Source organism: Salvia miltiorrhiza, chromosome 6 (assembly GCF_028751815.1).
Source record: "Salvia miltiorrhiza cultivar Shanhuang (shh) chromosome 6, IMPLAD_Smil_shh, whole genome shotgun sequence".
Lineage (NCBI taxonomy): Eukaryota > Viridiplantae > Streptophyta > Magnoliopsida > Lamiales > Lamiaceae > Salvia > Salvia miltiorrhiza.
In genome coordinates, this window is record NC_080392.1 from 11962099 (window position 1) to 11979349 (window position 17251).

General features: G+C 36.1%; 2 protein-coding genes across 11 annotated transcripts; one reads left to right on the forward strand and one right to left on the reverse strand.

The window, feature by feature from the left end:
* Positions 1–4754: 4754 nt before the first annotated feature.
* On the reverse strand, positions 4755–5944 carry LOC130988696 (protein SPIRAL1-like 3). 3 transcript variants are annotated; one of them, XM_057912609.1, is made up of 3 exons: positions 5792–5944; positions 5081–5320; positions 4755–4994 (listed from the first exon to the last, which is right to left on the reverse strand). In XM_057912609.1, the coding sequence occupies exons 2-3, from the start codon at positions 5309–5311 to the stop codon at positions 4914–4916; spliced, it is 312 nt and encodes a 103-aa protein (XP_057768592.1). In that variant the 5' UTR covers positions 5312–5320; positions 5792–5944; the 3' UTR covers positions 4755–4913. The 3 variants fall into 3 exon arrangements, with proteins under 3 accessions (XP_057768592.1, XP_057768593.1, XP_057768594.1); XM_057912610.1 differs by having other exon boundaries at positions 5788–5924; XM_057912611.1 differs by having other exon boundaries at positions 5081–5323; positions 5788–5912.
* A 5350-nt stretch (positions 5945–11294) lies between these two features.
* Positions 11295–16802, forward strand: LOC130988697 (uncharacterized). 8 transcript variants are annotated; one of them, XM_057912615.1, is made up of 8 exons: positions 11319–11559; positions 11808–11929; positions 12030–14398; positions 14490–14571; positions 14759–14825; positions 15498–15683; positions 15791–15851; positions 16038–16802. In XM_057912615.1, the coding sequence occupies exons 3-8, from the start codon at positions 12175–12177 to the stop codon at positions 16220–16222; spliced, it is 2805 nt and encodes a 934-aa protein (XP_057768598.1). In that variant the 5' UTR covers positions 11319–11559; positions 11808–11929; positions 12030–12174; the 3' UTR covers positions 16223–16802. The 8 variants fall into 8 exon arrangements, 5 of the variants coding, with proteins under 5 accessions (XP_057768595.1, XP_057768596.1, XP_057768600.1 ...); XM_057912616.1 differs by having other exon boundaries at positions 11870–11929; XM_057912612.1 differs by lacking the exon at positions 11808–11929 and having other exon boundaries at positions 11295–11559; positions 12075–14398.
* The last annotated feature ends 449 nt before the right edge of the window (positions 16803–17251 follow it).

Here is a 17251-nt window from a genome sequence, read left to right on the forward strand (position 1 = left end):
TGACAAAATAATAAAATTTCAAACATTACAAAAATTACAACAATCAGAATACAAAATATAAAATCACACAACCCATAATTCAAATAAATGAAAACTACATATTTAGTTATCATTGCCGAATTTTTGTCAGATATGCTCGATTGGGTCATTTATATGAGCGGTGTGAGCTTCTCTATTGTGAAGTTGCGCGCTATTTGTCAAGTAGCCGGATAGACTTGCAATCCGTTCAGTAGATAATTCAAAATTCAGATTGACATTTTTTTATCCATCTCCACTTTCTCTACAATTGAGTGTAAGTCGAGCTTCCATAAATTATGTGGGATCGTGCTAAATTAGGTATGTGTGTCTTTCATCTTCTACTATCATATTGTGCATAATTATGCAAGCAATCATTATTTTTCCCATCATATCACAATCCCAAATAAGACATGGTCGCTTAATAAAAGTGAAATGAGCTTGGAGAACACCAAATGCCCATTCAACATTGCTAGAAAAATTTATTGTTGGCAACAATTTTGTGCATTATATGTTCAAACAATGGTTTGCGCATGCTAAACCTTGCTTGAAAAACTTCTGGAGGATAGATTGGATCGTCTGAGAAATATTGCTCGAACAGACTTTCGTGTCCCTTCTTACGTTTTCGTTCAATGAACCGCCTTGTGTGGTTTGTCGGTTGTAATGATATTTTTACAGCTTCAATGGATACATCTTCGATCACATCATGTTTCTGATATGGGTCAACAACGTGCTTTTCTCATTCATCAAAATTTTGATGCAGATTGAAAGCATCAAATTACAACTTGATGCCACTTAGGAATGTAGATTGAAATTTGAGTTAGAAAAAGAAATGCAACAAATGTATGTTGAAAGAGATTTGTAGTGCAATCTTCAATGAATTTCAAAATACATGTATAGAATATGCATGCGACTCTTCAAATAAGGAAGAGTCAAAATAACATATGCATGTGACTCTGCAAAATAAAATAGAGTCAAAACAAATGCATGTGACTCTGCAAAAAAATTAGTTAGAGTCAAATACAAATTTTGATATTTTTTAAATAATATAAAATTATAAAAACTCCAAAAAGAATAAAATAATAAAATTCAAACATTACAAAGAAACCAAAGTAAATAATAAAATACCACACAAATCCAATTAAAAAAAAGGGTTATTAGCACCTAAATACACCAACTTTTGGGGTAGTTTGACTTTGCACATGAACTTTGAAATATGTTAAAAAAAAATACATGAACTTTAATGTTGTAGCAATTTTGCCACAAATTCAATTTTTGTTCAAATTAAAGCTGACGTGGCTAGTCGAAATATCGTGTATTCATCGGACGTTTTGAAAAATGACATCGTATAGGACATCTCTAAAAGATATTGTATAAGACATTTTTAAACCCGTAAAATCTTAAGATTTTTATAGAGTTCAAATATCTAAAATTTGAATTTGTGATAAAATTGCTACAGCATTAAAGTTCATGTATTTTTTTACACCTTTCAAAATTCGTGTGCAAAATCAAACTACCCCCAAAATTGGTGTATTTAAGCGCTAATAACCCTTAAAAAAACTATAAACATTAATTAATATAATAAAGTAAACAAGTAAAGAAAACAAACAATAATTAAAAAGAATAAAACAAATACTCCCTCCGTCCCGCGGTATGTGAGACCTTTTTTTTGGGCACGTGAATTAAGAAAAGTGTGTTTAGTTGTTTAAGTGTAGTAGGTAATAAAGTGAAAAGTGATTAGTTTGTTATTCTATTTTTTTTATTCTTACTTTTTTTTGTAGATGGACTTTAATTAAATTCTGAATAATTTTAATTGCATTATTTTAGTTAAATTATTTTAATTAAAATATTAAAATTTCGAATATTAATAATGTAAAAAAAACATTCATTTTTTAAAATGGAAAGGCAACCAACTAATCAAATGCATAAAGTGAGATACAAAAGCAATTGGAAACAAAAACAATTTCATTAATTAAAATTTGGAAAGTGGCGCCACTTTACAGATTGGTGTTCCCACCAAAATTCTAAAAACAGCGCTTATAAATGCATTAAGAGTTCAGCCTCTCTCTAATAAATGCATTTACACATTTCAACGCTACTACAAAATGAGCACAAATCTAACAACACAAAAGAGGAATCAAGTGGCACAATTTATCCTTGAAGGCAGCAAGGATGTGAAGCCCAGTAAAGGCAAGTACAAGGAAGCACAATTGAAGTTCAACATCTCTCGAGCAACCGTCTTTCGACTATGGGCTGCTGCAAAAAAACAACAAAAGAATGGTGACGTAATACATCTTGTAAGTGGCAAAACAACTAGACTTCATGCGAAGCACATTGAACTTGATCTTACCTTGCTTGTGAATATGGAATGCACTAAGAGGGGAAGCATTAGAAGGCTAGCACAAGGGTTAGGGGCTAGTAAAAGCACTGTCGGGAGATGGGTGAAAACTGGAAAAATCAGAGCACATACAAGTGCCATCAATCCCGATTTAACAGCCACAAATAAACTTTTGAGGTTGATTTCACTCCAATACACATTACACAGGTAGTACCAGCAGTAATGAGCAAGTGGTCAGAGGGAGCAAGCAAACGAATTGACATTCAGCAGGACAATGCAAGACCCCACATTCTAGACAATGATCCGGATTTCAGGGCTGCCGCAAGTAAATATGGATTCGACATAAGACTCAAACAACAGCCACCAAACAGTCCAGATTGCAACGTGAACGACCTAGGGTGGTTTCGAGCAATATAATCATTGCAAGTGGAGACAACATGCAACACGGTGGATGAATTACTACATGCAGTGACTGATTCATTCAATAGACTTTCACCTCACACACTAAACAAAGTTTTCCTTAGTCTTCAATCATGCTTGATAGAGATAATGAAGTTTAGAGGCCACAACAGTTATCGAGTACCTCATATAGGCAAAGGAAGCACTAAGAAGGGCAGATCGCTTGCCAGTTAACCTAGAAGTGCCAGTGGAGCTTATTGAAGCATGCATAAATCATCTCAATGACAGGGGAAGCAGTGATGGAATGACAGATATAGTGCAGAATCTGGGCCTAGACATAATCGAGAGTGCTTAGAAATGTAAAGCACAGATCACAGAAGGGTTACAAACCCCAATCTTTTGTAAAGCACAAATGCACAAATCACCTTAGGGTTATAAACCCCAATCTTTTGTAAAGCACATATGCACACATCACCTTAGGGTTACAAACCCTAATCTTTTGTAAAGCACAAATGCACAAATCACCTTAGGGTTACAAACCCCAATCTTTTGTAAATTTCAGATCAGGTATGAATGAGTAAATCTCAGGTTTAATTGAATATCACCTCATCATTGATTTTTATCCCAATCTTTTAGGAGCTCATCACATTATTTGTCAGCAATAGCAACGCACTTCGCCCACTCTTCCGTCGATGGCTTCCACGGGAAGTAAACAGGGGCGAAATCAGAAGGAGATTCATCTTCTAATTCGGATCCAAGTGTTCCGCCATCACCCTCACCGCCAGCGAGCCCATAGTCCGCAGTAACCTCTTCCTCACTGTCCAATGAAGCCACCTCTGGAACCTCTACCCTCCCATCGCTCACGTCCGTCATCACAGGGGAATGTTTAGGAAGGAGAGACGGACGCGGGATATAAGGTATAGGGAGACGAGGGTTCCTCAAATTACCGTATCTCCACGGCTTAGTGAGGCTTTCCCCGCCGCCGGCGAGCCCACAAGCTTCCTCGAAACCATCTTCGTTTGGAGGGAATCGAGGGTTATACAGAGGGGTGGGGGAGCGGCGAGGGTTATACAGATGGGTGGGGGGGCGACGAGGGTTATACAGAGGGGTGGTGAGGCGGCGAGGGTTTATCCATCCATTTTCGCCGCCATCATCGTCGCCGGAAAGATTATCGGCCATAGATTTAGATAGGAGAGAGGGCGGCGTCGTAGATTCAGAGGGGAGAGAGGCGAAAATGAAGAGAATAGGGTTTCTGGAGAGAAGAATCGAGAGAGGCAAAAAACTAAGTGCCAGGTTGGAATAGACTAAGGGGGAGGGGGTATCGAAATTTAGGCCTTGAAACATTTTTAAATGTTAATTAAGGTCCCCTAATTTTAAGTTAATTATTGCCTTATATGGAAAGGTCTCACTTACAGTGGGACGCCAAAAATAGAAAGAGTCTCACTTACAGTGGGACGGAGGGAGTAATAAGACAACACAATTGCATGATTCGGGTCGGTCCCTTGGCCAGCGAGGGCGGTCTGTTTGCTGAAAAGGTAATTTTTTTTTTATTTATGTATTTGTGATGTGGCGGTCGACCTTTGTACAATTTGGTCGCTACTACAAATGGTCTAAATAAAATAATCTTATTTTTTTGTGGACACCTCAAAAAGAAAAATTATAACTATTTTTCTAGGACGGAAGAAGTATATGTTATTTGGTTGGATAGACTCGCCCCGGTATTTAATCTTGGGACCGTGTCATATAGGATTAGTCTTGTTAATGACAAAATCGATCTTTAATATTCTCGAAATCTATTTTATTTAATTTCGGATAATCTCTAAAATATAATCTCAAATAATAGTTTGAAATAGCATCTAAACTGAACTGTTTGAAATAGCATCTATATCTGCTTGAACTTAAGAACAACTCATAATGCTTCATAATGCTTATCTCCAGTTTTTGTGTGATGCATATGAGGAAAAGCATTCACATTTGATATGAAATGCAGCATTGCGTTAAAAAAACAAAAACAAAAAAATCCCGTACATTGTAACAAGTTCCTTTTTATTTAAAAATATTACTAAACAGATAAAAATACACTTATAATTTTTGAAGTTGTAATGAAGTGTCCCTAAAGCGACATAAAAGCAAGCAAGCAATGAAAACAAGTGAGGCAGTTTCACTTCTTGGCGTCACCAAATAGATAATTGAGGGAGGAGCCGCCGCCAGGTTCAGCGTGGACCTTGGTGGATGGTCGATCCTGCATGTTTCAATATTCAAAATTAACATTAATTATGTGAGCCTACTGCCTACCCAATTTCTACCTCCTCGTATTTGTTTTTGTACCGTTATGAAATTGCCGCAGTTTTGGCCATCCGATCGATGGTAATTGTTTGTGGCAGAATTGGTGGTGGTTGTGGTTGCAGTTGCAGTTGGATGAGTCTCTAATTTATTTTTATCAGCATCTGCAGCAGCATATTCAGGTTCGGTAGTTGGAGGTGGTGCCGCCGCCTCTCCTCCGCCAAAAAGATAGCCTAAAGAACTCTGGCCTCCGCCAGCACTCACGCCGCGACCCATTCTCGATCTCTACTTTAATGCAAACAAATTGTAAAACTACATTCCTCAAATTTCCATCACGCATTTCATATGCTAATAACACACAAATTTCATGCAAATTGCAAAATCAAATGAAAACCGCAAGTTCTATAATTAAGCAAAAATCAACAAAAAGAATATAGAAATGTAGAAAATACAGGACAAGCGTAAAAGTGTATAAAATTAATATTTAGACAAATGAAAATTATAATCAAATGATTTTGCATACATAACCAACACGACTGCAGATTATCTGATATAAAAATGAATTTGCCTTTGAGCTTATCTGCAAGCTAATAATTCATCATAGCAGAAAATTCAAGATGAAAAATTAAAATAATTTGATAAACATTCGAGTGATGTATCATCATGTTTTCAATATATGAATGCAATTATAATATATCAAATTCTAATATCCGAATAAACAAACAACAAAGATAAGAGAAATGAAAGATTACTTGCCAATTTTCACCGATGGAATGCAGTTCGTTTGAGAGAGAGAGAGAGAGAGATTTGAAATGGAGCGTTTAAGGTGGTTAATGCTACTTTAAATGGGGAGTCTTTTCCTTGTTTTCATTCTCAAACTTACAATTGAACCAACTACAATATATTGAACTATTTTTAGTATTATTTTGAAATTTGAACTTGATTATAATTATGCTATGTATGTATCCCTGTGTTGGTCTATTCTAATGACAAAAATTATTTATCGTATAATCTTTAAAAAATTATTTATAAAAAAATATTTTATGCCAACTAAGACCCCCCTGGTAGCACCCAAATGAGATAGTGGTGGGCCGCCACGTCAAAATTTATAAAAAAAGGAAAAGAAAAATTCCTCTATTTTTTTCTCTTGGCAGACCGCTCATGGGCGGTAACTGACCGATCCCAACCTCCACATTCATTTGTGTGTTTGTTACTTTTTGATATTTGTACTATTAGTTACTTCCTCCGTCCCAACTTTTTGTATCCACTTTTAATTATAAGTGGATACAAAAAGTTGGGACGGAGGGAGTATTTTTTAATTATTTCTAATTGTTTTATTCTTTTAAATTATTATTTATCTTCTTCTTTATTTATTTGCTTTATTAAAATAATTAAAGTTTATACCTTATTTTTGAATTGGATTTATATTTTGTATTCTGATCGATGTAATTTGTGTTCTTAGTTTATAATGTTTGAATTTTTATTATTTTATTATTTTTATAATTTTTATAATTTTCTAATATTTTAATTTATATTTAATATAATTAAAAGTAATAAAAAATAATTATATAAAATGTTGTGATTGGGTGGTTGGAGTGGTCACTGATAAACTATAAAATATTAGTATAGTTGGGTTGGATAGAATATTGGTGATGAGAAAGAAAGATACATTAATTGAAAAGGTTGGAAGATTGGATGGCTGGGTCGGTCACTTCTAAGGATGGTCCAAAAGCAACTGAAGTTGTTGTTCACTACAGCGACCGTGATGGCTCCTTTCTTGAGTAAAATTAAATAATTTAATAACTTTGAATCATTATTCTAATTCCCTATCTTTCTAGTTGTCAAGTCAACAATTTGATGTCGGATTTAGATTTGGAAGTTATATCTATAACAATTCGATGTCGAAGTATCGGAGTATTAGGTTCATTTATAACAATATGAAAATATGATTTAAATTTGAAAAAACAGTGAAACATTTATTATTATTGTTAGCAATATAAAGACGATAAAAATATTCATAAGTATTTTTTCCCTTCAATTTTTTCGTTTGTTGCTATATTAAATAAAGGTAACACGACAAACTATCGATAATTGAAAAAAATGCAAATAAGTAACATTGTAGCTTAAAAAGACTGACAACCTTTATATTTTATAATATATTCAAAATAATATTCAACATAATTATAACACATGCATGCACAAAAAGTAATAATGATAATGTGGCATTATATATTTTTAATAATATAGTATCAAAAATATTATCTTTCTTAGTTAATTACAAATGAATGTTTAAATTAATATTTCATCTTTGTGATTTATAATTTATAAGTAAATAATTAATAATTAATTATTTCATATAATTATAACGATTCTCGTGCATCGAGTAACGTTACTAATATGGAACTCCTTGCCCCCATTGCTGCACCAAGGCAATCCGCTCTTGCCTTCCCCCCGAGCCCCGTGCAAAGAGGAATGGGGGGGGTGTTAATTTTTAAAAAAATGAAAATTTGGCAGAAACGACTAGATTGGCAGGAGACTGTTTTCCAAACGGCTCTTTAGGGCTTTTTTTTTTTTGTTAATTCCAAAGTTCCTTCTATAAATTGAGATGTCCTCTACCATTTTTTTTCACACTCTTCACCCTCTTCTTCTTCTTCTTCATATTCTCTCTATATCTCATAATTTTTATTTGCTTCCATAAAAATGGATGAGAGTTGCGCAAATCACTCCTAAAATCCCAATCCCGACAATCCAAATTCACACGGGGATGCGTTCTCGCCATTCTCTCAATTTCAAACGACGGGTATTTGAATGCTCAAATTGCGGCGACGACCGACCCCGAGGTGGAAGAGATAGCTGATATGCCGTCGTCCACCAAACAACGCGGTGGCTACACTCCAGTGAAAACGACAGTTGTGTGTCGTTTATATGCGGAGGCCACATGAGACTCCGTCAAAGGGTCCAAGCAAAAGGGAGCCAACTATTGGGGCTATGTCGTTAAGAAATACAATGATCAACGCGTGCAAAATGAGGTCAAGTTGTGGGAAGCAATCTACGACAAGTGCTGAAAGAATTGGAGCTTCGGCATGAGCGACGAGCAAATTACTACTCAAGCTCCAAAAATGTACGCTTCCAAGCACGGTGCTATATTTAAGTACCCACATGCATGGCTTGTGCTTTGCGAATGTAAAAAATTCACGACGATTGGTGAGGATGTCCACTCCTTCAAATGCTCCAAGGGCTAGGATGGTCGCTATACAAACCACCTATAGCGAGCAAAGTGTATCGTCCACAAGGCCCCAAGGGCAAAAGGCGGCAAAGAAAGACAAAGGCAAAAAGAAGGCGGAGTCGTCCGACGATCAAGCTCGAGCATGCGAGGCCATGGAGAACATGATTAAGGTTATGGGCATCTTCTCCCAAGCCCAACGCGACCTCGTCGACAACGTCATCATGGGTAAGGATACCTCCAACATGAAACCCGACGAGTTGGCTCACCACTTGAAGTTGGTGGAAGATATCAAGAAACGCAACAATTTATCATAGATTATAGTTTTTTTTATGCTTTTTAAAATTGAAGTAATTTAGAACTTTATTTTATTGTAATACTCCCTCCGTCCCACTCCAAATGTCCCACTTTCCATAATGGGGTGTCCCATTCCAAATGTCTCATACCTTTTTTGGCAATACACTCTCTCTCTATACTTAATATTTAAACAATTTCCACCAACCCATTTTATCTACTTTATATCCACTTTATCTACTTTATACCCATTTCTTAATCTCCGTGCCCAAAAGTAAGGGGACATTTGGAGCGGGACGGAGGGAGTACAATTTTTTATTTCAATCAGTGTAGGATTAATTTTTAATTTTAATGAAATTTATATTATTAAATATAGTGTTTAAATTAATAGAAAACAAATATTAAAATTAAATACAAAATGAAAATCAAAATTTAAGAATTGAGGGTGTGACTCTCCCAATGTGAAGGGTGGACTCTTAAATGGTGGAGACCATATTTAAGAGCTCACCTTAACTCTCTACTGTGGATGCCCTGATAGGGAACAAATCAATAATTTGGACAAATAAAAATAAGAAAATATGAAAGTGTCATATAGAAGGTTGAATTAAGGGAAAAGTTTGATCCACTAATCATATTATATAACTATATAATGATTTGGTGATAGTTTTGAATATTTAACTGTCATCTATATATCTATATATAATATAAAACATCAGTTTTTTTCCCACCAATTTTATGGTATTTTTGCAATTACAACATTAAATGAGGACAATATTTTAGAAATTAAAAGAGAGAGGGGAGAGATGAGAGAGAAAACAATAACTAAGATAGAAGTTACGTACAAATAAGAGCATAAACAGAAGAGAACACAAATCTACATTTTTTTTTTCAAATTTTCTCTTTCCTCATTCCAATTCTAAATTTCTCTCTCTTCTATTCTATTTTTCATACTTCTTTGATTTTCTAAAAATCTTCATATTTGATTTATGAAAATATATTCGATATGTATCTCAAATTAAAGATCGTGATAAGATCTTCAATTTGATGTCAAATTCAATAAATATGAATTTGAAATAAATAAGTTATTATAATTTAAATTTTAAAATAATTATTTTTCCATCTCCTCTCTTTTTCTACATTTTTTTTTGAGTAAAATTTTGAAGTAGCCAAAATGAAGCATAAAACACAATTTATGGCCACACATTGAAAAAACACAAATTTTGGCTATTTTTATTGATTTGGACGTTTTTGCCCTTAATGAGGCGGACTGGGTAGGATCAGGCACGCGGGTCGCGTGCCGGGTCGGGTTAGGCACTTATGGCACTATTAGTGCCATAAGTGCCATCGGAAATTCAAAATAAAACCACTTATGACACTATTAGTGCCATAAGTGCCAACGAAAATTCAAAATAAAACTAAGTAAAATGGTCATTTGGGCACTTATGGCACTAATAGTGCCATAAGTGCCATACGTGCAGCACAAATACAGAAACAACATCATTTAAACCCTAAATGGAACATCTAAACCCTAAATAGAACATCTAAACCCTAGGGGGAAGTGTGCACTTATGGCACTTATGGCACTAATAGTGCCATAAGTGCCATACGTGCAGCACAGATCAGATCAGCACAGATCAGATCAGATCAGATCAGATCTGTCGATGACTGAAATCGAAGGAGGCGGAGATCAGATCTGCCGATGGAGGAGGCGGCGCAACGATCAGATCAGATCCACCGCCGCCGCCTCATCCTTTACTCCGACGAATTCTGCCGCTGACTTCTGCTCGGCGCCGCTGCGATCAGATCAGCTCCGCCGCTGCGATCAGATCAGTTGCGATCAGATCTGCTTGGCACCGCCGCTGCGATCAGATCAGCTGCGATCAGATCTGCTCCGGTGACTTCTGCTCGACGCCGCTGCCGCGTAGCCGCTGGAGAAAGAGAGAGGGGGATGAGAAGGAGAGAGGAGATAGCGCAGCCGCTGGAGAGAGAGAGAAGGAGATGAGAAAGAGAGAGAAGGGTAGAATAGTCATGACATACAAAAAATGGCTAAAATTTATGTTTTTTCAAATGGAGGACAAAATTTGATGTTGTATGTTGAATAGGGCCATTCGGCCCTATTGTTTCTTTTTTTTTTTTTCTCTTTATTCAGCTCAAGTTGTTATTATATTATCTTTATTTGTATCTCTTTCTCCTACAAAATTTATTTCTCTTCTCTTTTTCTTAGAAATATAAAAAAAATATTAAGTTTATTTGTTGAATTATTTTATCAAACATAACATAAAAATATTTAAATTAAAAATTAGGATACACTATTATCAACAAATATCGAGACAATATTATAAAAATATTTATTAATTTTAATTTTAATCGAAAATAATAATCAAATAACAAAAAATTATCTGTAAATTTATTTATTATTATACAATACTCAATTAATTTAAAATTATACTCCTACTCATTAAGTTGATAAAATAATTATGATACACTATTTTAAATCAAAATACAAATATTTAAATTAACATAATTTTTTGTTATTAATTAATTTAATTCATAAATGATGATATTTTTATATAATTTAGAATTTTAAAATAAAATAAATATTTCGTGGCCCGTGCACCGCACGGGAGAGGCATACTAGTTATTTTGAAATACCAATAATTTAGGTATTTATTTATAATCAGAGTATAATTAAAAATATTTTAATTTAAATTACGATCATTCGGTACTAGAGTGTAATTTTAGGGAGGAAGCTCATACACACCTCGTGGGGGGTTAGTTTTGTTTTTAAAAAGTTACCCTTTCTTTTCTGCGTACCTTCCTTCCTCTCCTCTCCTCCCTTTCCCTCTCTTCCCTTTTCTCTTCTGCCTCACACAGCCATTGCCAAAGGGCGACTCAGGAAACCTCCGCCCCTCACCATCGCCTTCTACTTCTTCTCCGCCCGCTGCTTCAGCCATAAACAATTGCCACCGCCCGTTCAATTTGCCGCCGATTTTCCCTTTCAGCTCTGGTACGCTTCCCTGCCGGCATTTACTGTTTGTGTTATTGTTTGTTTATCGATGAATCAATATATTTCTTTAATTTACCAGTGTAAGTTCTAATAACTAATTCTTCATCTGTCAGTGTTGGAATTTTTATCATATATGTATGTTCATATAATGTTTCGGAATGTAATCTCTTACCGTGGATGCTTGTTTCTTTATATTCTTCTATTAGTAACTCATGCTTTTATTGTTAAAATGTTGATATCTGGACAAGCATATGTGGCCTTGTTATTGGATTCTACGAATTACTTATGGCATCCATTGTTGATTGTCAAGAAACGTATGTATCTGGATAAATAATGCGTGTTTCATCGATATAGTGGTTTACGGTTACTGGTAAGTTTAGAGCTCCATTGTCTGTCTTCTAACCTTCTTCGTAGTTTAGTTTTGGTATTCTCGTGTAGGTTGATTATAGTTTCTTGTGACTGTGGTTCAGGTTTTATTGTGACTCGAAAACCAAACTTAGTAAGTTTTCTTGTAGATATGATTGACACAAGCGCAACGAGATTACGAGGTGTCCTGTGATATCTCAACAAAGAATGTTCAGGAGGCAAATTTGACTGCTTGATAAAAATTGGAATATGGATACACTTTCAACAGAAATTCTCTGTGGTGAGAAAGCTAACGGGAGAAAAAATAAGACCCGAAAGAGCAAGAAGGCAAGAGTTAAAGATGAAGGCCGGAGCTTGGACCAGAATAACATAGATACTCAATTAATAAAGCACAGTACTGAAGGAAATGTGTTTGTGGACAAGCTGATTAAAGATGAAGTCCAAAGTGCGGGTCAAACTAAAATAGTTACAAGGTCAATGAAAAAACTTGCTGAAAGAAATGCAACTATTGAGAAGCCAAAAGATAAAGATGAGCACGAATTCTTCTGCCAAAGGAGAGCAGACACAGGGTCATCAGCAAACCTCTCTGAAGTAAGTGTGGCTACTGAGAATCCAGTATTACTTGATGAGTACCAGAGTAATATTGATACAGGACCAACAAAAAGTATTGCTGAAGGAACTGTTACTGGGAAAAGGACAGAGAAACGAAAAAGAACTGCGAGGGGAGAAATTGATTCTGCCCAATGTAAACCAAACTGTAGAAATCTTGCTGAAGAAAATCTGACCACCAAGAAATCAAAGATTAAAGACGAAGTCCAAAAAACTGGCCCGACTGAAATGGATATTGGGAATCTGAAACTTCAAGATGAAACTCAAAGCATGTGCCACACTGACTTGGACAATGCGCAAGCACAAAGTGTCGTCACAAAGAGAAAAACAAAGAAGAAGGCAAATGTGACCAACGAGAAGCCAATTGTTAAAGATGAACTCCGGACCTTGGGTCAGATTCAAATGCATACAGGGTCAACAGAAAATCTTGCTGATGGAAAGGTTACTACTAAGAATCCAAAAACTCTAGATGAAGCTCAAAGTATGAACAAATGGCAGCCGGCAGAAAATCTTGCTCAAGGAGATGTAGCTCAAAAAAGAATAAAGAAGAGGAAAAACAAGAAGAAGGCAATAGTTATTGATGAATTCCACAGTGAAATGGATACAAGACCAGAAAATTTAGCTGAACGAGTTGCAACTCTCAATAAGCCAGAGATTAAAGATGCAGAGCGAAGCGTGGGCTTGGCTCAAATGGATGTAGGGTCAACAGAAAATGTTTCTGAAGGGAATGTGATTATTGAGAATCCAAAAGATCAAGATGAATTTGAGAGCATAGACCAGTTGGAAATGGATATAGCAACCACACAAAGTCTTGATGAAGGGAATGTGACTGTGAAAAGAAAAAAGAAGGGAAAAAAACCCAAGAAGGCAGCAGTTGACGTTGAATTCTCCAGCAGAATGGATGCAGGACCAACAGAAAAGCTTGCTAAAGTAAATGTAAATACCAAGGTTCTAGAGACTAGAGATGAAGTGCCAAACATGGGCCTGACTCAAATGGATACAGGGTCAGCAGATAATGTTGCTGAAGGGAATGCGACTATCGAGAATCCAAAAGATCAAGATGAATTTCGGATCATAGACCAGGCAAAAGTGGATACAGGACCTACACAACCTCTTGCTGATGGGAATGTGACCGTGAAAAGAAAAAAAAGGCGAAAAAAAACCAAGAAGGCAAAAGTTCAGGGTGAATTCTACGGCAGAAAGGATGCAGGAGCAACAGCAAATCTTGCTGAAGTAAATGTAAATGTCAGGATTCCAGAAACTAGAGATGAAGTGCACAACATGGGCTTGACTCAAATTGATACAGGGTCAACAGATAATGTTGCTGAAGGGAATGTGACTATTGAGAATCCAAAAGATCAGGATGAATTTCAGATCGTAGACCAGGCAAAAGTGGATACAGGACCTACACAAAATCTTTCTGATGGGAATGTGACTGTGAAAAGAAAAAAGAGGCGAAAAAAAACCAAGAAGGTACCAGAGACTAGAGATGAAGTGCCAAATGTGTGCTCAACTCAAATGGATACAGGTTCAACAGATAATGTTGCTGAAGGGAATGTGACTATCGAGAATCCGAAAGATCAAGATGAATTTCAGATCATAGACCAGGCAAAAGTGGATTCAGGACCTACACAAAATCTTGCTGAAGGGAATGTGACTGTGAAAAGAAAGAAGAGGCGAAAAAAAAATAAGAAGGCAAAAGGTCATGCTGAGGGGAGGAGTGCAATCCCATGTCTTAAAATGGCTCCTATTGTTTCATTTAGTAAAAAACTTATTGTCCTTGATATAAATGGTCTGCTTGCAGACGTAGTATTCCCAGCACCAAAGCATTATACAGGGGATATCAAAGTATTTGGACGAGCAGGTCAGGATTGGATGTTGCTTTATAATTTTATTTATGCATTAATTTATTAGGATGAAAAAACAGTTGATTGACTGTTTTTATCTTGTTGTAGTTTTCAGGAGACCCTTCTGTGATGATTTTCTGAAGTTCTGTTTCCAGAACTTTAATGTGGGCATATGGTCATCAAGATCCAAGTACTCCTTATACTATGCTATTTCCCTTTTCAGATTACTGTGTTCTCTCCTCTCATGCTATTCTCCTTTCTAGTTTCCACAAGGAATCAGATTTTAACATATACCTCTCCTATTATTTGGACCACTCCAAGTTTTTTGTGCTGGTACTTAATTTCTGACTTTGGCATATACGTGCGAAACTACACAGGAAAATTATTGATAAAGTTGTGAGTTATTTACTGGGAGATCAAAATGACAAGTTGCTATTTTGTTGGGTAAGCTTTCTAAGAGATTTACCTAAATAGCTTTTTTATACTTAATGGTCCAATAAATTCTTTTTTGGTTATTTTTGGTATTATCTTATGAATATTCATATACTCAATTCACGTCTTAGTGCATTTCCTGTGTTTGCCTAATTGTACATTTGCTAACTATACTTTGAAACAACGTACCCTCCTTGCCTCCCCCCCCCCCAAACAAAAAGTAAGATTTGCATTTTGACATGCCATGTGGCTATATAGGTCTATCGAATTGTTCCACAATGTTTGATTGACAGCATAAGCTCATATTGGTGCTTGAATTGGTCCAATAAATAATAAAATCCTATTGCATATGCCCTAGTGACTTACTATATTTTAAAACAGCATAGCCATTCTTGCCTCCCTACCCCCACCACCAACAAAAAATAAGAGATTTGCCATTGACATGCCATGGGGCTATGATATCATAGTGCATATAATCTTGTCTATCAAATTATTCCACTGCTGTTTGATTGAAAGTATCAACTCATATAGGTGCTTGAATTGGTCCAATAACACAAATCTTCTTTTCCTATGTTATCATCTCATAACTCTGTATGTAATGTTGAATTGGTTGTTGTAATTGATACTAGTCTTGAATGGAGAATTATAATTTTATAATTTTGTATCATGCATGGGATAATGCAGGATATGACACATTGTACAAAAACAGGGTTCAACACTCTTGAAAATCGTCATAAGCCCTTGGTCTGCAAGGAGCTGAGGAAAATTTGGGAAAAGGATGATCATAGTTTGCCCTGGAAAAAGGGAGATTTTAACGAATCAAACACGTTGTTGCTGGATGATTCTCCTTACAAGGCCTTGCTAAATCCTGTAAGCTTTTGTTCTATTTATCTATCAGATCTGTTTTTGTTTTTCAACATCTATTTCTCTTAGCTTCTTCTTTCTACTAATCTCCAGTATTTGTTTGGCTTGTTTAGTTGCATACAACAATATCTCCCCATCCATACCAGTACTCTGACAGCAATGATAATTCATTAGGTGATATACTTTTCCATGTATATATCTTTGGTTTTTTGTTCTTATTTTCATTTCCCAAAAATGAATATTTCCTCAAGGCATATTAAGTTTGATCTCTATTCGTAAAGGATGGAACGAGCCTTCATATTTTATTAATTGATGACGACGAGGCTGTTGCTGACAAGGCTACGATTACTCATGTTGCAGGTCCCGGAGGCGATCTTCGAGTTTATTTGGAAGGTCTGGCAGCAGCTGAAAATGTGCAGAAATATGTGGAGCAACACCCATTTGGCCAAAGCCCTATAGGTGAACAAGACATTTCTTGGGAATTCTACCAAAGGGTACTTCAACAGATGTCCAACCACAAAACTTCGCAATCCACTGTTAGTTGAGGCTTAAATTAGCTCAAGTGGCTTTTGGCGTAGGATGCTGTTCTCCTTTTGTAATAGGAGTTTTGTGTAGTGAAGCCCAGATCATTACGCCTCTTGTGCGCGTCGGTATCCGATGAGGAATTTTCCTACCGTTATAACTACGGCAGCCGTGCACCGGAGCTTCGGTTGCCCGGCTCCCAGGTAGCATTCCACCTTGGTTTGGTATGAAGTTAGAAAGGGTATTTTTGTAACTTTTACCGCAAAATATTGTCATTAGATACTATCACGATTAGGGTTGTATACGAACCGAGCCGAGCCGAATAGCTCCAGGCTCGGGCTCGGTTCGTGAAGATTTGGTTGGGCTCGAGCTCGAATTCGAGCCTAAAAATGAGCTCGAGTTCGGCTCGCTTATATAATACCAAGCTCGAGTTTGGTTCGAATTCGGCTCGTTAATTATTCGTTTATCTCGAGCTCGAGCTCGGCTCGTTAATTATTCGTTTATCTCGAGCTCGGCTAGAATTTCAAGCTCGAATTCGAGCTCGGTTCAAATTATTTATATATTAAGGTTTCATTAAAATAAAAATTCATATTTGTTCATATATTACTAGACTATTTATGAATCATAATTTATAATTTATTTTTAACAAATAGATAATTTATCATGTTAGTAGTAATTTTTTTTAATTATGAGTATTATTTTTATTATTAAAAAAATATTTAACAAATAAAATATATGAAATTATTATTTAATGAACTTATTCGCGAGCCTATTCGCGAACATATTCGTGAACCTATTCGTGAGCATATTCGCGAATAGGCTCGCGAATAGGTTCGAGCCGAACATGTTCGCGAGCTCACGAGCCGAACGTGCATAGGCTCGAGTTCGGCTCGATAATTTTATCGAGCTCGGATTCGGGCTCGAGTTCGGCTCGTTTAGAAAACGAACGAATTTCGAACGAGCTTTTTTCGAGCCGAATCCCGAATAGTTCGCGAGCGGCTTGGTTCGTTTACACCCTTAATCACGATTGCATTTATTGCCCGTGAAAGAGC